A 13007-nucleotide genomic window follows, 5' to 3' on the forward strand; every position below is an offset into this window, starting at 1 on the left:
AAAGGCTTTTTATATGGATAAGTGCATCTTTTTCTTTCTATGCTTTATGTGAAAAATATCCCACTGTACTTTTTCCTCTCCTATTTTTTATTTTTTTATCCTCTGATAATTAGTAAAATATATTTTCTTTATGTTGTCAGCTGTATTTTCTCCCTTTCTCTCTGCTTCAAAAAGATAAATTATTAAAGATTTCATGAGTTAACTTTTTGTAGCTTTTATGCTTTTGAACTGACAGGTTTGATCACACAGAAGTATCTGCAGCTACAGTCCTACTTTATCTCTCACTTTAAGAATTTATTTCTTATAATGTGATTTTTAAGAATTCTTGTTTTGTAATGAGGAACAAATAGATCATGTAAATAACTATAGGATTTAGGAGGGAGAATGAATAGAAAATTGTACAGCTGATTTTCATATACTTAAGGGAAATTCTGAGCTTTTGTTTCCTAATAAAATGTAAAATCTTGTCTTGTAGCACTTTATAGGTTTGTTTTCTAACTAAGAAAATTCAGTATAAACCTTGGTGTACCTCTGACTACAACGGGAGTGTGAGAGAACCTGTCTATAAGCACCACATTCTTCCAGTTTTAGCCTCCCTGACATAAAACCCTTCTGCAATAGAGAGGCTCTCGGAGGTTGCCTGCTCCAGTAGTTCCACTTTAAAGCTCCTTGAAAACCTTCCTGTTCTGACTATTAGGAACCTAAGTCAGCATTTCAAACTGTATCATTCCTATGTCTTTCTCAGGGGTTCCAATCCTGTAGCTTAAACATTGGTAACCTTTCCCTCTCTGGTGTTTGTGTCTAGAGTGAATTTAAAGACTGTAGCAATCTATCTTGAGTATTGGTGTTCCTAGGCAGAGCAAGTCAGACTCTTCTTTCCTGTCTCCTGATTATCCCAGTTAGATTATTCTCTTTAGCTGTCCTATTTTCTGTTCAGCTTGCTAGAAAGTAGGTTATCAAAACAAAACAAAACAAAACAAAAACCAACCAAACAAAAAAACCACAGATAACATTTCTGAGCAGGGCTCAAGAAGTTTTTAACAGTGGCTTTAATACATTCTTATCCTACAAGAAATTTTCCCAAGACTTCTCTCAAAACTACTCAGGGTCATTACTTTGGTGGGTCTTAAATATAATTCCTACTTCATTCAGCATAGCAACTCATGATGAGAAACCACTACCAACAGTACTTTGTTTAAAATGCATTCTTAAATACTCTTTCATTCCTAAAAAAGTGATTGAGCCAACCAATTTTGCTGAACTCACTGGGCACACCCAGGTAGAAGTTACTCAGCTTCAGGAAATTGCTGTATCTCAGTACATGTATGTCAGTTGTATCAACTGAGATACATTATGATATACCATTTATTCATCTGGTATAAATAATCACAGCTCTGTTGAACTGAATGGCAGGTCATAGCAGCCAAGAAGCTGCCCCCCTGTAGTCTTAGATTTGGCCTCATTTGTAATTTGTATACCAAGAAAGAGTTATACCATGTAATTTCTTGGAAAGCATTCTGGTTTATGGTCTGAAAATCAAATCTGGGATATTGTTTGTACAGTACATGAGAAAGTCCATATCCTTACAGAGTTGAAACTGGATTTTATATCTGTTATAAAAGAGAAGTTTATGTAATTTGTTTAGTATAAAATTTAATTAATTGAAAAATTACTTGGTTTGTATAACACTTGTTAAGGGAATGTGGGTATAATAAATTACTACAGTAAATGTAACTTTTTAAGTATCACTTTTGGATAAGATGTAGCTTGACTTAAAAACCTAGACAACAGCTAGATCTGGAGTATTATATTTCACCATGAAATAACAAACTGCACTTTGAACTCAGGTCTTCACTGGAATCTTCACGGCAGAAATGTTTCTCAAGATAATTGCAATGGATCCTTACTATTATTTCCAGGAAGGCTGGAATATTTTTGATGGTTTTATTGTAACCCTTAGCTTGGTTGAACTTGGTCTTGCAGATGTGGAAGGACTATCAGTTCTTCGATCATTCAGATTGGTAAATATATTTCAATGGCACTGATTTTTCAATGGGGCTTCATTAAAATTACTTTATTTTTGCCTTAAAAATTTGCTTGATGTTTGCTGTGGTACTGATCCTAATGCAAGTTTCACTACCACAAATCCTTATGAACTGTGGTATCTTACCATCTTCAATGGGAATTGATAGGGATCCCGACAAACCGATAGCGGTGGGTGCCCTGGGCCTGTTTCCAATGTATCCATTGTAGATACATGCTTTCAACATCCTGCTATGCAGAATTAAATTGACTCACTGTATGTATTGTGCTCTGATTGGCATCACAGGAATAGATCTCTACAAATACTAGTTGAACGGTGGTCCAGATGATTTTAACAGATGAACCCTAGATTTTAAGTTCCAATCAGTAGCTTCTTTGGCCTTCAGTAAAAGCTATGCTTTGAGGATATCAAAATACAATTTTACAAATTTTTCTTGAGGGAACCTTCCATCCTCATGCTTTTAGACAAGATGATAACCTCTGAACAGTCCTACTCAAGGCATATTTTGCACTAATACCGTTCCACTAATTAACTTTAAATTATCTTTGTGTCCTTCTGGTTTTCCTAACAATATTTTTCTTTCCTTCCAGTTACGAGTTTTCAAATTGGCAAAATCTTGGCCAACACTAAATATGTTGATAAAAATCATTGGTAATTCAGTGGGAGCTCTGGGGAATCTGACCCTGGTGCTGGCCATCATTGTGTTCATTTTTGCTGTGGTTGGGATGCAGCTGTTTGGGAAAAACTACAAGGAATGTGTCTGCAAAATTGCAAGTGACTGTGTGCTTCCTCGCTGGCACATGCAAGATTTTTAAAATCTTTCCTGATGGTATTCCGAGTGCTGTGTGGAGAATGGATAGAAACGATGTGGGACTGCATGGAGGTTGCTGGCCAAGCCATGTGCCTTACAGTCTTCATGATGGTCATGGTGATTGGAAACCTAGTGGTACGTGATCAAAGTGTTAATAAAAAAATGGTTTGGCGATAGAGTGGTCTCAGTCGTGAAGTGAAGTGCTCTGGCTCTGCTTCAACAAAGCACTTAAGCAGGTGGTTTAAAGCAATGCTTAAAGTTAAGCTTAAGAGCTTTTTTGGATAGAGAACAAAATATTCTGCAATATCAAAATCCTAAGAATGTCAGAGTGGGTACTTAAGAATGTGACTAATTTCTCTCATGGCCCTTTGAAAATATTTTGTGCTTCAAATAATTTTAGTTTATGGGCTCTTTGTAAACCATTTGCTGTGGATTTTTTTTATTATTTATACCTTATGATTAGTTACCTAAATGATCTAATTTCTGTTGTGTGATGGGATAAATTAAACTTTTTAGTGATGCTGAACAGCAAATATGGTATCTCCATTTTTAGATTATAAGATTTGACACCAAAACATAAATATATTGTGGGGAATTAAAGACATATTTACAGATATTAGTCAGTTTCACAAATATTTTTGAATAGTGAACAGGACCTACGCTAAATGAAATAAGCTTGGTTTTTATGGAGAAGAGAAAAAGTTTTGAGGGTACATTTTTGGTTATGGTGAATTATTGGGATTTCAGTGTTTGATATCAATAATAGGATATTTTTTAAAAAAATAAATGGGTTTTTTTTGAATAAAGTCTAGAACATCATTTTTTAAAATCTTTCTGCAGGTACTGAACCTATTTTTGGCCTTGCTCTTGAGCTCATTTAGTGCAGACAACCTTGCTGTGACAGATGATGACAATGAAATGAACAATCTCCAGATTGCTGTGGCAAGAATGCAGAAAGGCATAGATTATGTGAAAAGAAAAGCACGTGAATTCATCCAAAAAGCTTTTGTTAAAAAACAGAAAGCTTTAGATGAAATCAAGCCACTTGAAGATTTAAACAACAAAAATAGTTGTATTTCTAACCATACAACTGTGGAACTAAGCAAAGACCATGACTATATTAAAGATGCAAATGGAACCACCAGTGGTATAGGCACAGGCAGCAGTGTGGAAAAATACATAATTGATGAGAGTGATTACATGTCATTCATAAACAACCCAAGCCTCACTGTGACAGTGCCCATTGCTGTGGGTGAATCCGACTTTGAAAATCTAAACACAGAAGAATTTAGTAGTGAATCAGACCTGGAAGAAAGCAAAGAGGTATTTAGACATTTTTTGCATTTCTCCCTGATCTTTTGACCATCTTTCTTATGTGGGATTTTGTTTGATTGTTTGGGGTTTTTTGTTTTACTTTTCATAAACCAGTGTATTCAATTCTTGATCATTTATTTTGACACTTCTTTGTAGATGGGCATAAATGAGTGTATAAAGGAGGACTTAATTCTTGACGAACAAAAGTGTGGGAAAGGGTTAAAAATTATAGCCTCCAAGAGGGGATGAGGCCAGGTAATGGGAGACTCAACTAATCCATAAAAACTATGTATGGTCCATATGGTAGTTGCAACAACTTGTAGAGGACAGTGCCTTAGCTGCAGCATTATTCCCCCAGAAACTTCCGTTTGCCTTCTGTAACAAGGGTTGCATGAGGAGTGTGATACATCTTCTCTCTGCCTCTCAAAAAAGCAGATATAAACCAGAAAACATACAGATAGTTTAAATAATTCCTTTAGACATTTCTCTAGACATATGAATTCTTTTAGATTTTAAAATTGTCAGCTCTTCTAGACCTAGCTTCCCATAAAAAGAAGTCTTGACCATAGACTCTCCCATATACTTCAAATTCATGTGGTTGTTAAAACTGAAAATTACCAACAGATGAAAATACCTACCATTGCTAAAGGAATGCTAGAGCAGGTTATTGATATAAATCCTTTTTGAGAACTGTAATTTAAAAAAGCATATTAAAGCTAAAATTGTTCCATTATGTGACTTTTTGTATGTTCCTATTTTAGCAAAATAATTTAAATTGATTCAATGACAGAATTTTCAAAACTACAGTCTCAATGACTTATTTTGTTGCTATTTTAGTCAAACTAGAAATTTACCTTTCCAGGCATTTAACAATATTAATTTTCTCACTTGAGAAACCTAAGCCTTAACCAGCTAATTCCCATTTTGGTAGCAGTGGAGTTTCTTTATAGGATAGCTCACCTTCCCCCTTCCATCCCACTGTGTACTTCTGACAGTGCTTCAGACACCCCATTGTGGGGTAGCTGAATTCTTTACCACTGTCCTTTCAGTGTGTATAAGAGCCCTCTAGTGCTCTCAATAAAAATTCAGTGTTAAGCTAAGTGCAATTTTTGGATCCTCCTCCAAGAAAGGAGATCTGTACAAAACAGACTCTCCCCATAGCAACTTATTTCAGAGACAGTGTTGTTCCCTTTTCCCAAATAATATCTGAAGCTTTAATAATTCTTTTCCTGTTAAAGATTAGCTAAAATGTCTATAATTAATTTCACTTATGCTTCTGAACCACTGCTACAGTAAAGGTTCTAAAAATTTATTTCAGCACATTATGAACCTCCCTCAGCATGAAGAATTTCAAAATAAAACATTTAAACAAAGATCCTTTGGAGGGAGACAGTGTTCATCTACTCTCCACAACTACCTTCATGCTGACCAGTCCACACTTCCAACCCATCACAGACCAGACAGTCAAATAGAGAGACACCACCTGGTTTATGACTGACCAATGGAGAATTGATCCTGTTTAGACATAGATTCAGTTTAGGAAAGCTCAGGAAAGCTGTCTGCCAATGTGCTGCTACCTGTAGGAACAGGGTTACCTTTTATCCCCTTGAAAAAGTACTTCACTTCTGACTTATTACTACCACTGCTTTAATAAATGTTTTGTTGTTAGTGTATGGTGGGGTTTTTGTCCTCAATACCAAAAAGCCTGCTGCCACCTAGCAGTGGTGAACCCAAGAGGAGGTTGTAGCGAGGTGGGGATCAGTCTCTTTTCCCAAATAAGTGACAGGATGAGGAAATGGCCTCAAGTTGCACTAGGGGAAGTTTAGACTGGATATTGGGAAAAATTTCCTCACTGAAAGGATTGTCAAGCATTGGAATAGGCTGCCCAAGGAAATGGTTGAGTTGTCATACCTGAAGGTATTTAAAAGATGTGGCAGCTGGGGACATGGCTTTGTGGTGGTCTTGGCAGTCCTGAGTTTCTAGTTAGACTCAGCGATCTCTATTGCAGTTGTTTCATTATTTTGTTTAACCATACATCTTTAAATATATTTCCTTCACGATTTTGGCCAAGTTTTAGCCACAATACCAAAGAGCTAGATTGCAACCAGGTTCCAGCTGCATGCTATATTACAACAGTTTTAGAATTTTTAGGATGAGCGTTAGCTTAAGTTCATTATTTCATTTTTTTTAAATTTGGTTTCCACCTTATGCCCCTCTCTCTTTATGCTCATCATGTTTTTGAAAACTTCTTGATAAAACAGAGTCTGGTTTTCTATGGGCTTAAACTACCTCAGCGTAATTGTATGCAGATTCTGCTTCACTCTGAGCTAGACTTTCAGCAATTTTAATCTAGAATTACTAACCTCTGAAGTATGGCCTTCTCTGCTTTCCCCCTCATTCCTCTGAGCTTTCACCTCATTTATGTAGTTGTTTTTAGACTCTTACCTGATTTTCAGCAGACACTACAAATTCCTGCATATTTGTTAAAGCTTCATTAAGGGATCAATATGACTATGGCTTATTGTGGTCATAAATCCTCTCAGGTTTAGCATCATTACCCTTTTTTTTCCAGTTTAAAGCATAATTTTATTTAAAGTCTGATCTATTAGTGTTACACCTTCTATTTAATAGATTCATACAGTGCAGGAGGAAAAACAGACTATATAAATTTCTCAGATGTTTATCAGCAATTTACTTATGTTGAAGTCTAGAACATTCGAAAACATTGTCTAATTTACTTAATCCAAAATCAAATAATGTTTGCCTTAAAATTATTTACTGTGCATTTGTGACGCTTCTTTCCTTTACAGAAGTTAAATTCATCTAGTTCATCTGAAGGTAGCACAGTTGATATTGGACTTCCTGCAGAGGAACAACCAGAAGCTGAACCTGAAGAAGCCCAGGAGCCAGAGGCCTGCTTCACAGAAGGTATTTGGAACAAAAGTACTAGTAATACTTACTAATAGAATTGCAGAATAATTTTTCTATGTAAGTTAAGTATTAAGATTTATGAATCATACTATCCTTTAGTTAGTGTTTAAGTGCTGATTATTAGCAGTAGTACATTTAGTCCATAATATATTATATGGACACTGATATCACAATTACACTATATATTGGATAAACAGTTAAGAAAACATTTTATCAGAAATGTACCTCTATTTTTAAAATAAGAAAAATATGGTATTGAAAGTTTAATTTTAGTATGTTACTGTACTTTATGAGTTTAGTTACAATCTCTTAGATAATAAAATAACACACTATTTAAAAATATTCTTCACAGATGCCTAAGTGCTTTATAAAGCATAAATTACTAAAACAGCTGTTTAGTGATAAATAAAAACTGCACCTAAATGGTCTTGTGCAAAATGCTAAATGAATCTTCTACAAATTGGCAAAAGGAGAAGCAAGAGCCTTGTGTGCCACCTGGGACAAGAACAGTCTCACCTGGTGGACTCCTTCATCTTTCATTCTTCCTTCTATTGGCCCACAATTCAATAAAACCACAATCTGGTCATAAATGTTTTTCCAGTGGCATTTCCTTGCAAGAAACCTTATGGATGTGTGCCTCTGAAGGAGGTGGGGAAATAAATATTTTTAAAAGAGTAATGTAAGGATACAAATGCCATTTTTGGTATCTGTAAGCAAAGGTAGACTTAGACATTTGAAAATAAATGCTATTGTCAGGTTGGGTTATTTCTGGACATGAAAACAGATCATTCTTTAGAAATTTACATTGAACTTGTAAGAGGTAGTACTGTAACAGTCTAGGATTTGTCAAGGAAAATACCATTATTTTTAACTAGTATTTTTCTACATAAAAGTCAGCAGCTAAATCATAAAAGCTTAAATATATTAGGGGCACAAGTTAGATAAACTAGCTGGTACTGAAAAGCCCAGAATTCAGATAAGAGGCTTAGATTTTTCATGCAATGGATGCAACATTGTCTGAATTGAGTATCCTGAACAAAAGAAGGTACAGTTTAATATCATTTGTTCATATCTTACTACATAAACTTACCTGACATTTGGATGATTTTGTATATTTTAACACTTACTTTCTATTCTATAATTTGGCTTCATGTTCCATGGGCTTTTATCTTTTTGTGTGCATTGTATTGAGCACTTCTTGATAAATGAGAAATTCTTTCTTCTCGCTGGTTCATTAAATTGTAAATTCCAACTGTCTCAATGTTATTTTTTTTTTCCTTGAAGTAAAAGAAGGTTATCTAGGTGAAAAATTACTGGTTTTTAACTAAATAGCACAGTAAAGATAGCATTGTATCATTACCAGAATGCATAACCAAAATGAATACAACTCAACAAAGTCTCTTCTTTTTTTCCTCCTCTCATTACATACACTATTCTAAAGGCTGTGTAAGAAGGTTCAAGTGCTGTCAAGTAAGTATAGAAGAAGGGAGAGGAAAGCAGTGGTGGAACCTCAGGAAAACCTGCTTCAGGATTGTCGAACACAACTGGTTTGAGACTTTCATTGTCTTTATGATTCTCCTCAGTAGTGGAGCTCTGGTAAGTAAAACATGAACAGAATGTTGCCATGTTTTCAGGAGACTCCTTAAAATTGTCTCTTCTAACACTGTTTTAACTTAACACAATTCCATGTCTTCAAATGATAGGACTAAATTTTTATTCAGGCCTTGGGAAAAATAGCAAAAAAAGTCTCTTCTCAACAACATGTAGGAAAAAGAACAGACATAAGTGATTAGAGAGAGCCTAACTCGATTGCTGGAAGTGGCAGTGTACACCACTGTACACCTCAGGTGGACAGGAGCAACACGTGAAGAAGAGAATATACCAAACTTTCTTACTGGAGTTTGCTCTCTCATTTCACTGCTGTTTACAGATGTAGCTCAGGGAAAAGAACTGTCACTGTTGAAGTGTTTGGAACTGTAATGGCATAAACAGTTCACAACACCTTGCAAGGGCCAGGGCTGGATTATGTAGTCCTATAAATGCTGTGTGCTAGAACAGCAAAAAAAGCTGTGTGGGGTTTTTTGATTCCTTTCTAAGAATTTATTATTTAGACTTACAATTCAGCTTCTACTGACTCATATTCATGATGGAAGGGACATCTGTAAAAACATGAATTTGCTCTAACAAACATGCAAGGGCAGAATAAAAAGAAGCCAACCATAATACAAATCTACAAAAATAAATGAAATAAACCCTAACAATAATAGGTTTTTTCAAAAATACAAATAATGATGAAGAATAAAGAAATTAGAGATGAATTCTTAAATTAAAGTGAGCCTGGATATATACTGAGGTGAAGTTTCTTAGGCAAACTCTTTGCTTTTAGATAATGTAGAGTATATCTAGCATCTACCCTGGTAGATTTAATTACCCTTTGGCAAATTAACTGCCTACATAATAAAAAAAAACTGTGTTGCAAAATTGTATTATAAGCTCCCAACACTTTAAAAAAACCACTCCCAACACTTTAAAATACTGTTGATACTGTTAGCAGTTTATGATAATACCTATCCCTAGTTTTAACTACATCTCTGAGAATTATTCTGCTTTTGTTTGGTCTAATATCAACACAACCATCAGAAAAACAACTTTTATGCAATACCATGTGACACCTTTCCTGTCATTTAAAACCCTCTAAATAACAAAAAACCTCAAGTCTAAACTATTGAATTTTGGTTCATACAACCAAGTGGAGAAAATCTCCAATGACAAGAATTTAAATGAGAGAAAAGTAGTGGGGGGAGATCTGAAAAAGGTGAATTTCTATTACTATATTAGAGGAAGTATGAGACAAGATCCCATGGTGTTAGTATCTCATGCTTGTGAGCCTAAGGTGTCATTCACAGAATCTTTATTTTGTGAAAATATTTCAAAGACAGTGGATTATCTCTGGAAGTGTGAGACTCTGCTCTCCCTTTAAAGTGTTTTGTGATAGTGAAAAGGTCTCTTTGTATCTGCCAGCACTGTATCTCAATATTCACCCCAAGAACATGCTCCAGACAAATCTCACTGCCATCACAGCCAGGAAATGTGGCAGGCACAGGCAGGGTGCAGGCTGCCTGCAAACCCCTCCCCAGGGCTCTCAGGCAGGGAGCAGACACATTTCTGCTTCCGAGAGCGCTGCTCGCTCAGCCTCTGGCATAATCCCACCTGTACAAATGAAATGACATGTGCTGACTTCCCAGTTTTTAGTGAATATACATGAGTGTCAGGTGCCATGGTGCCTGATCTAAGCAACCAGAATTACACAGATCTTAGCCTGATGTCTGATATACAAACACTAATCATTTGAACTGACACATGTCAAGTGATTCAAAAGCAGGCTGGGTAAAAATGAATTTCAGTATCAATAAATATCCAAATCTTTGCAAGCTAGCAGATCATTCCAGTTCTTTCAGCCTGATAAAATCAGTCAGACGCCATAAGAAATAATGGCATAATTGAAATTTGAAAGCAATTAAAGGAAAAAAATTGAAGAATTTATAAAAATCAGGAGCTATTTTTTTTTCAAGTGCCTAAAAATGAGAACACAAAAAGCGTAAATAACATGGAAAGGAGCTCAGAAATTTTATGTATCTCATAAAATTAGAGTAATAAAGCAAGTAATTGATTTAGATAAATAAGTTTTTTAAGAAAGGAAGAACTTATTTTATGATTTATAACTTAAAATTTTCAGGAATCCAGAGGACTTAGAAGGTAGATTGTATTGTCATTGTCCTGAAAATTTTACAGCTATGGCCCTGGATTTTGCAATTGGGTCTACCTACATACAAGCCAAATGACCTCAGTAGGATTCAGGTCAGGCACAACATTTTGCAGAATCAATTCTCTTTGTCACTGTGGAATATGATCTGAGAAGAATAATTCACTATCAGCAATAAATAAATACATTTAAAAAAATCTCTGACCAGCGGAGTGGCTGCTGTGTAAAATCTACTTCTTTCTCCTGTGAGCTGGAAAATATATTTCCATAGGGAAAAAACAAGTATATACTGAGTTATCAGAAAAAGAAGCATCACCTAGAAATTACATACCCTTGGCTTTTCTTGAAGACTATTTCCTTTTTTTGTTGCCTATTTGGTTTGTTGTGTTACAACCTGAAGCATGTGCAGTAACAAAAAAATAACATACCTTTGAATGTTTATACTCACAGGCTTTTGAGGACATATATATTGAACAACGTAAAACTATCAAGACCATGCTGGAATATGCTGACAAGGTCTTCACTTACATCTTCATTCTGGAAATGCTGCTGAAGTGGGTGGCCTATGGCTACCAAACGTATTTTACTAATGCCTGGTGCTGGCTGGACTTCCTGATTGTCGATGTATGTTGTGCATTTCCTAAGTGACACTTTTATATTTATCTGATTATTTTTAAAATTAATTTCTCTGCAACCATAATATCTAATAATGCCAACTAGTTTACTTTTCAATTTAAAAAGTAAGGTAGCTGAAAAAATTCCATGTTTCTCTGTCTTTCACTTTATGCTTGCAGCACTGCCTTGCTATACCACAGATTTAAGAAAGACAGGAAGTTCTCCTGCTAACAGAAGGAGCTGACATGGTAGTCCCACAGGCAGTTAGAGGGTTTATTCCAACACTGCTGTTGAAAGAGGTCCTGCTGCCCTGTATTCTGGCCTGGGCTTCTCGCTCCCGCCCTCAGACCCACCATTCCTCCTGCTGTGGTCTAGGCTGAATCCAGCATTCAGATGGGTGTCTGATCCACCAGATATCAGACACCCATCTGAATCCTGTGAGCTGGAAAATATATTTCCATAGGGAAAAAACAAGTATATACTGAGTTATCAGAAAAAGAAGCATCACCTAGAAATTACATACCCTTGGCTTTTCTTGAAGACTATTTCCTTTTTTTGTTGCCTATTTGGTTTGTTGTGTTACAACCTGAAGCATGTGCAGTAACAAAAAAATAACATACCTTTGAATGTTTATACTCACAGGCTTTTGAGGACATATATATTGAACAACGTAAAACTATCAAGACCATGCTGGAATATGCTGACAAGGTCTTCACTTACATCTTCATTCTGGAAATGCTGCTGAAGTGGGTGGCCTATGGCTACCAAACGTATTTTACTAATGCCTGGTGCTGGCTGGACTTCCTGATTGTCGATGTATGTTGTGCATTTCCTAAGTGACACTTTTATATTTATCTGATTATTTTTAAAATTAATTTCTCTGCAACCATAATATCTAATAATGCCAACTAGTTTACTTTTCAATTTAAAAAGTAAGGCAGCTGAAAAAATTCCATGTTTCTCTGTCTTTCACTTTATGCTTGCAGCACTGCCTTGCTATACCACAGATTTAAGAAAGACAGGAAGTTCTCCTGCTAACAGAAGGAGCTGACATGGTAGTCCCACAGGCAGTTAGAGGGTTTATTCCAACACTGCTGTTGAAAGAGGTCCTGCTGCCCTGTATTCTGGCCTGGGCTTCTCGCTCCCGCCCTCAGACCCACCATTCCTCCTGCTGTGGTCTAGGCTGAATCCAGCATTCAGATGGGTGTCTGATCCACCAGATATCAGACACCCATCTGAATCGAAACACCTTTGGCAAGACAATGAACATCATGTCCACAAGTTTCAGCATATGGATAAATTAGGGCTCCACAAGGAAATCAAGATATATCTCTAGCATTGGTAGTGTGGCTTAATTAGTACTGATGTCCAGTAAATACTACTGAGCTTGCAGCATTCACAGCCATGTTTGAAATCTTTGCTGCAAGGGTTATCTGATAGTTCTAGTTCTATGTTACTGTGCTGTGAAATGGGAGAGAACATTTCTTGATGCATTGATACAATTATGGAGAATTTAAGAATATCCTAAG

At 35.9% G+C, this 13007-nt stretch overlaps 1 protein-coding gene across 1 annotated transcript in view; it reads left to right on the forward strand.

Annotated features, from left to right (window-relative positions):
* The window catches only part of LOC103616593 (sodium channel protein type 1 subunit alpha), a 93859-nt gene that overhangs the window by 53770 nt on the left and 27082 nt on the right, over window positions 1-13007 (forward strand). Inside the window, 7 exon segments of the mRNA XM_017735643.1 lie at window positions 1848-2021; window positions 2635-2854; window positions 2857-2990; window positions 3696-4178; window positions 6980-7097; window positions 8542-8696; window positions 11314-11487. Of these exon segments, the coding sequence (XP_017591132.1) occupies window positions 1848-2021; window positions 2635-2854; window positions 2857-2990; window positions 3696-4178; window positions 6980-7097; window positions 8542-8696; window positions 11314-11487 (1458 nt within the window).

The sequence above is a fragment of the Corvus brachyrhynchos genome, unplaced genomic scaffold (assembly GCF_000691975.1).
Source record: "Corvus brachyrhynchos isolate BGI_N302 unplaced genomic scaffold, ASM69197v1 scaffold255, whole genome shotgun sequence".
Taxonomy (NCBI): Eukaryota; Metazoa; Chordata; class Aves; order Passeriformes; family Corvidae; genus Corvus; species Corvus brachyrhynchos.